Below are 7,493 nucleotides of genomic sequence, written 5' to 3'. Positions count from 1 at the left end.
ATTCCAGAGCTCTCTTCTACCTTCAGCCCCTTGCAAATCCTCTTTTCTCTGCCCAGAATACTCTCCTCCGGATGTGTGTCTCAGCCAAGTTGTCCTCTTCTCGAGAGAGCTTTTAGTATCCAGTAACTCATCTTGCTAGTACCCACCTGGTTCTCTAAAACAAAGACCCATGCTTCCTAGCACTGGTCACCCCTTGAAATGACCTTTCTTGTTTGTTTCTGCTACTCAAGTCTGTTTTTTTTTTCTCTTCCCTAAAGTGTCATTTCCTTGAAGGAAGGGACAGAGCTATATCCGCATCTGCTAGAACATGCCTGCAGTATAGTAGGTGCTCAGGAAACACTCGTGTAGTAGATAAATGAATGCGGATGCCTCACGGGAAACTAAAACATGCCAAGGTGATCCCTGCTGCCTGTCAAGTCACACACACCTCTATGGTTGTCTTTTCCAGAAATTAATTCCGTATCAGCTCGAGTCCTGCTCTCTCTGGTGGTTCCGGGCCATCTGATTTTCTTCTATATCATTTACTTGGTGGAAGGCCATTTGGTCCCACAAAGTAAGATGTTTGTGGTGTTCTATCTGCTAGCAAGTCTGATGCAGGTAAGGATGACTGTTAGTAGCATCAAAGCAGCATTCAGTGCTTATTCAGCCAGCAAGATTTATCTCCCTGACCTGGGAAAGATGGTGAGGGGGTGAGGTTGGGGGGGTTCCTGGACATGGCAGGGCATGGCCCCCATCTTCCAAGAATCAACATATTCAAGCTCAAGGGTGTGAACCAGACACAGAAGTCACACCACACTCTGCATTGCATGCATTCCACATTGCATACTGCACAGGGCACATTTCATACTGCAAGCAGCATGCTCCACAGTACACACAGCACACTGCACATGACACACTTTACACTGCACACTCGTTAATCTCCACTTCCCACAAGGCACCATCCATACTGCATATAGCACACTGCTCAATTGTCACCAGGAGATCAGAGGATGGTCCTGAAGATACAGCAAGTTGCCATGAAGCAAGCTGATGTGTGGTTCTGGCTGGTGAACTGGGCCATGCACATCATTCATCACAGACAGGGTGGGCAGGGACCAGGTCCCTGCTGGGATGTTGCTAAAACACACACAAGGACTTTTAGTCAGCGCTGGGTGGTGATAAGGGCATGATGAAAGGTTAGGCTGGTGCCTGCCTGTGGGTAGTACTCAGCAGACTATCTGCCCAGACTAGTTGTCGGATGCCCCTGGTGGGCCTGGGATGTCCACAGGGATAACGGTGGGCCTTGATGGGCAGTTCTAGGAGGGCAGTGCTAGAACTAGGGACTGATGTTTTCAAATCCTCTGAGTTAGGGCATTTGCAATTGCAGCATGTCCCTGATCATGAAGGATAGGGCGGGGTACTTTGAGAAACTGTCCCGAGGGGGACAGAGGGGCTGCGGTCAGCCTGTGACAAGACACTGAGGAGCTCTGAAGTGAGACCAGCACTGTGGTGCTTCCAGGGAAGGGTTACTCTCCAAAACTGCTCAAGTGAGGCCCTCTAGGGAACCCTATCTGAAGTCTGTGTCTTGAGTTTCTAAGGAAGGTGAGAGGAGCCTGTGTAGCAGAGACGATCTGTCTGCCACCTCAGGATGCTGCAAGCAGGTCCTGACGACAGGAGGGAGACTAGGCAAGTGTGGATGAGGGTGGACTTTCTGGCCTCTGCATGAGCTCAGAGCTAGGCATTGACCCCAAGAGAAGCTGGAGGAAGTCCAGCTGGGGTTGACATGGGGTTGACTCCCTGGGGTTGACATGTCCACCTTAGTATCTGCCTTTGAAATCTAGTGTTTCTTGGTGACACTTGGCTTTCTGACTTAGTTGTCATCTTTTGTGTCTGCTTGCTCTTATGACAGGTGACAATTCTGCTGTACCTGGCAGAAGTGATGGTTCGGCTCACGTGGCACCAGGCTCTGGATCCAGACAGCCACTGCATCCCCTACCTCACAGGGCTGGGGGACCTGCTAGGGACTGGCCTCCTGACACTCTGCTTCCTTATCAACTGGTTATTGAGGAGTGAAGCAGGGCTGGATGACATCTCAGACCCAGCATCCGGGCCTCCCTAATGAGCCCAGGCAGCCGTATTTGCTCAGTAGAATTTTCCTTCCCACCAGCAGGGTACAGAATACAGTTTCTCCCTGACTAGGTCCTCAGGAAGGATGGTTAACACCCTGATTCTGCAGTGACCCTTTGTCAGTCTTCCAGGGACACTCACACATCTTGACTCTGGAGTTGGAAGCTGAGCCTGTAAAGGTGAAGGAGACCTGAAATCAGAGGCAGTGTTTGTGTACATGTGACTGCATGCTCCTGGGCTTGAGTGTGCACTCGTGCTGGGTGAGTGCAAATAAGTGCATGTGTGTGTGTGGAGAGCAGGAGACTCTGGCCTGAAGACGCTGAAGGAAGAGGCATGTCCAGTGCACTGGGGGGATGTGTGGGCAGTGTTCTGTGTCCACACAGCCTGTACTTGGAAGGAGCAGGAAGGAAACACTTTCTGTGCCTATACCTCAGGACTGTGCTGTGGCTTACCCACAGGCTGACTAGATCCAAGCTTCATGGGCTATTCTGCTGATGTGCCTGCAAATGTGCAACCCTTCCCAGGACAGCCCTTCCTTGCATACCCTTGTGATCTGCTCTTGGTATTTAATCCTGTCACTATTTTTCTTTTTCTTTTTTTATGTTGAAGCCAAACTTCTGTTTAGATTTTAGTGATCACAAAAGTATAAAATAAAACATAGATTATATTGTACTTGGCCTTTTGTGTCTTTAAACGTAGTTAATGCAACCATAAGACTTGGGGTCTGTAAGTAACAAATACCTCTGGCATTTCTCTAGTGTCTATTTCTCAAACTGTGGTCTCTAGCAGAGAAGCATCAAAGTCAGGGAAACTTGTTAGACATGGAAGTTGTTAATCCTCCTTCCCCTGGGCCTGCCAGTCAGCCTGTCTTGGGGTGGGGTCAGCAAGGTGGGTTTAACAAGCCCCATGTTGTTCTGATGCACTCTTACATTTGAGAAGCACTGCCCCAGAATGTCCTCACTTTTTAAAATGTTTACTTCCTGTTTCTTAATCACTCATCATAACAACTTTAGCCATGATTTGGGTTGAGGATTATTATCTTCATATGGTGAAACGGGTATTTACTTATTCATGTCATCTTGGATGAAGACATGTGTGAGACAGGTCAACACTGGAGATGCATATAGTTCCTTGACTGAGGACATCACCAGGTATATACCCTCTTGCTAGAATGAGGGAAATTTATGGGATGAATTTTTCTGCCAGGTTGAAGTCGACATTGGGGAGGAATTTTTCTGTACAGAGGAGGTAAACATGAGGATTGAATACAGCTTTCACATTGAAATCATCACAGATGTATCCATGTGCAGGTCTGAGATCATCATCAGAGATGAACCCAGATGAGGTAAGGTTATCATTGGAAATGATCCCTAATGTAGGGCTGAAGTCAGAATCTGGGATGAATTTTCCTATGGGGTAAGGTCATCATAGGTGATGAACCTAGCTGCAGAACTGAGGGCACCATCAGGCATAAATCCAGGTGGTTCTCATAAGGACAGTCCTGCTGCAGCTCCAGTACTGAGGTCAACATCTAGCTGAATCTGGCTACAGTGTTGAAGTGGCCATCAGGGTTAAATCCACACACAAAGCTGAGGAATTATTGGGTATAAATCTGGTTGTGGAGCTGAATATCTTAGTTGGGATGAATCCTGCTATGGGACTGAAGTTAGTAGCTGGGTTAATTTTATCTATGGAGTTTTGATAAGAGTGAGGGGCAGGAAGTGGGTCAAGGTGAATATAAATTTAAGATTGAAGCCAAACTCAAGGTTCGATTAAACCTCACATCGCAAAGCTGTACATGCTCTGGCTGATAGTGTCAAGGGCCTGAATCAGGCAGAAGGATAAGGTCAATTCCTTGATCAAAGTCATGGTTGTTTAGATCCAACTTAATTCACAGATGTAGATATGGTCTGGACAATAGGAAGATGATGAGGATTTGAATCAAGGTGAAAGCCAAGGTCAAATTCAACATCAGTATCAAGTTTAAGGTCAATTTATAGTTAAGGTCAAGATCAGTTCCAAGACCAGGAACATACAGATCATCCCTGATGTATGATGATTCGACTTCTGATTTTTCAACTTCACAGTGATGTGAAAGCAATCTGCATTCAATGGAAACCGTACTTCAGATTTTGAGTTTTGATCTTTTACTGGGTTATTGGTATGGTATGATAACTCTGTGGTGACGTGGGGCAGTTAGCAACAGCTGCAGCTGTCTGTCAGCCAAGCAATTGTGGGGGATAACAATTACTATCCTTACAGCCATTCTGTTTGTCACTTTCAGAAGAGTATTGAAATTATAGGAGATAGTCAATACTTTGTTATCTAATAGCTTTGTGGGAAACGATTAAGCTCTGATGTTTGATAGGTTAGGTGTATTCGATGCATTTTTCACTTATGTTTGACTTAAAATGTGTTTATTGGGATGTAACCCATCATAAACTGAGGAGGATCTGTATTTAAGTTCACAATCATGGCTACACATGTCCTCGATGATTAGACAAAGAATTGGGTGTGAATCATGGACAAAGTCAAGATCAAGGTCAAATTCATAGTTTGATCTAGATATTATCTTGAACAACAATCAGGAACCCGATGAGGAACTGAATCAAGGTCAAGGTCAATTTCATGGTCACTTTAAGGTCAAAGTCCTTATGGATTAAGAATCAAGGGGTCAAGTTTGTGTTTGAAGTGAAACTTGATTAACATATTAGGGACAGATTTTCATTGAGGTCAGCATCAAGGTCAAGTACAAGGTTAAGGTTAAGGTCATGTGTTAAGACCTAGACATAGTTCAACGTTAATATCAAGATCAATTTCAAGTTCATATTCTGGAGTAGACCTATACATGAGAGTCTGAGACAGGTGGTGGTCTGAATTATGAACAAAGTCATGATAAAATTCAAGTTCAGGATCAAAAGTCAAGGTTAAGTTCCAATTTAAAGTCAAGATCGGGGTTAAAATCAAATTTATATTTAGAAGGTCTGGATGATAATCTGGGTCAGAATGTGGTCTAAACCAGGGTCAAGGTAAAGGCAGATTTCAATGTGTTAAGGTCATGTTAAAGGTGAAAGACAGGAGGGGTTGGGCAACACATAGTATGGATTATAATCAGGAGCAAAAAGTAAATCTGATTTAGTGTCAAGGTCAAGATCAAAGTAAAATTCAAGCTCAGATTCAAAGTCTGGGCCAAGTTCAAGACTAAGATCAGTTAAAAAGACAAATCAAACTAAACTTCAAGTCAGGGCAACACTACAATAAGGTCAAAGTCCAAGTCCAGTTCAAGTTATAGTTCTACGCATGATAAAGTGGGTCTGAACCAGGGTTTACATCAAAGTCAAGGAGAAATTTAAAGTACAGGTCATCCTTGAGGCACCTGGGTGGCAAAGTTGATTAAGCTTCTGACTCTTGGTTTTGGCTCAGGTCATAATCTCACTGTTTGTGAGATTGAGCCTGCTTCTGGCTCTGCGCTCACAGCATGGAGTCTGTTGAGATTCTCTCTCTCCCTCTCTTCCACTCTTCTGCGCTCACTCTCTCAATCTCTCTCTCAATCTCTATCTCTCTCTCTCTCTCAAAATAAATAAGTAAACTTAAAAAAAAACGCATTTTCCTGCCTTGTCAAAAATTAGTTGGCCATATATTTATGGGTCCATTTCTGGGTCTCTATTATATTCCATTGATCTATGTGTCTTGTTTTTGTGCCAATACCTTACTTGCTTGATGATTACACTTTATAATACAGCTTAAAGTCCGGAATTGTGATGCCTCCAGCTTTGGTTTTCTTTTTCAAGATTACTTTTCTTTTCAGGGTCTTTTGTGATTTTATACAAATTTTAGGATTGTTTTTTCTAGCTGTGAAGAATTTTGATAGGAATTCCATTGAATGTGTCAATTGCTTTGCATAGTATTGACATTTTAACAATATTTGTTTCTCCAATCCACGAGTGTAGAATGTTTTGCCATTTCTTTGTGTCTTCTTCAATTTCTTTCATAAGCTTTCTATAGTTTTCATCAGACAGATCTTCATCTCTTTGGTTAGGTTTATTCCTAAGTATTTTATGGTTTAGGTGCAATTGTAAATGGGATAGATACCTTGGTTTCTCTTTCTGCTACTTCATTATTGGTGTATAAACTTCTATATATTGATTTTATATCCTGTGCCTTTGCTGAATTCATGGATCAGCTCTAACAGTTTTTTGGAGTCTTTCAGGTTTTCCATGTAGAGTATCATGTCATCTGCGAAGAGTGAAAGTTTGACTTCTTCCTTGCCAATTTGGATGCCTTTTATTTCTTTTTTGTTGTCTGCTCCAGCTAGGACTTCCAGCAGTATGTTGAAGAGCAGTGGTGAGAGTGGACATCCCTGTCGTGTTCCTGATCTTAGGGGCAATCTCTCAGTTTTTCCCCATTGAGCATGATATTAGCTGTGGGCCTTTCATATATGGCTTTTATGATATTGAAGTATGTTCCTTCTACCCCTACTTCCTTGAGGGTTTTTATCAAGAAATGATGCTGTATTTTGTCAAATGCTTTTTCTGCATCTATTTTAAGGATCATATGGTTCTTATCCTATCTACTCATATGGTGTATCACATTGATTGACTTGCAAATATTGAACCAGCTCTGCAGCCCAGAAATGAACCTCACTCAATCATGGTGAATAATTCTGTTAATGTACTGTTGAATTCGATTTGCTAGTATCTTGCTGAGAATTTCTGCATCCAAGTTCATCAGGGATATTGGCCTGTAATTCTCCTGTTTAGTGGGGTCATTGTCTGGTTCTGGAATCAAGGTAATGCTCCCTTCATAGAATGAGTTTAGAAGCTTTCCTTCAATTTCTATTGTTTGGAACAGTTTGAGAATAGGTATTAACTCTTTTTTTTTATAATTGTTATTAACATTTATTTATTGTTGAGAGTATGAGCAGGGTAGGGGCAGAGAGAGACACACACACAGAATCCGAAGCAGGCTTCAGGCTTGAGCTGTCAGCACAGAGCCTGACACGGGGCTCGAACCCACAAACTGTGAGATCATGACCTAAGCCACAGTTGGACACTCAACTGACCAAGCCACCCAGGCGCCCCAGTATTAACTGTTTTTTAAATGTCTGGTAGAATTTCCCTGGGAAGCCATCTAGCCCAAGACTCTTAATTGTTGAGAGATTTTTGATAACTGGCTTCATTTCTTTCCTTGTTATGGGCCTATTCAAATTTTCTGTTTCTTCCCTGTTTGAGTTTTGGTAGTGTGTGAATGTCTAGGAATTTGTCCATTTCTTCCAGATTGTCCAGCTTGTCAGTACATAATTTTCATAGTATTCTGTTATAATTATTTATTTTTCTATAGTACTGGTTGTGATCTTCCGTTTTTCATTTGTGATTTTATCTATTTGG

The 7,493-nt window shown here is 42.8% G+C and overlaps 1 protein-coding gene across 1 annotated transcript; it reads left to right on the top strand.

Annotated features, from left to right (window-relative positions):
- Positions 1-250: 250 nt before the first annotated feature.
- On the top strand, positions 251-2,796 carry SLC41A3 (solute carrier family 41 member 3). The gene is made up of 2 exons (XM_049641144.1): positions 251-597; positions 1,889-2,796. Exons 1-2 carry the CDS (start codon positions 559-561, stop codon positions 2,096-2,098), a joined length of 249 nt encoding a protein of 82 aa, XP_049497101.1. The 5' UTR covers positions 251-558; the 3' UTR covers positions 2,099-2,796.
- The last annotated feature ends 4,697 nt before the right edge of the window (positions 2,797-7,493 follow it).

Source organism: Panthera uncia, chromosome A2, assembly GCF_023721935.1.
Source record: "Panthera uncia isolate 11264 chromosome A2, Puncia_PCG_1.0, whole genome shotgun sequence".
Classification (NCBI taxonomy): Eukaryota; Metazoa; Chordata; class Mammalia; order Carnivora; family Felidae; genus Panthera; species Panthera uncia.
The sequence above is the reverse complement of the archived record's forward strand: the minus strand, read 5'-3'. Positions and strand labels throughout refer to the sequence as shown.

Bases quoted from the DNA above. Each gene is read 5' to 3' on its own strand.
- SLC41A3 (XM_049641144.1), top strand. From the start codon at position 559: ATGTTTGTGGTGTTCTATCTGCTAGCAAGTCTGATGCAG. The intron at 598-1,888 runs GTAAGGATGACT...CTCTTATGACAG, and splicing joins TGCTAGCAAGTCTGATGCAG to GTGACAATTCTGCTGTACCT.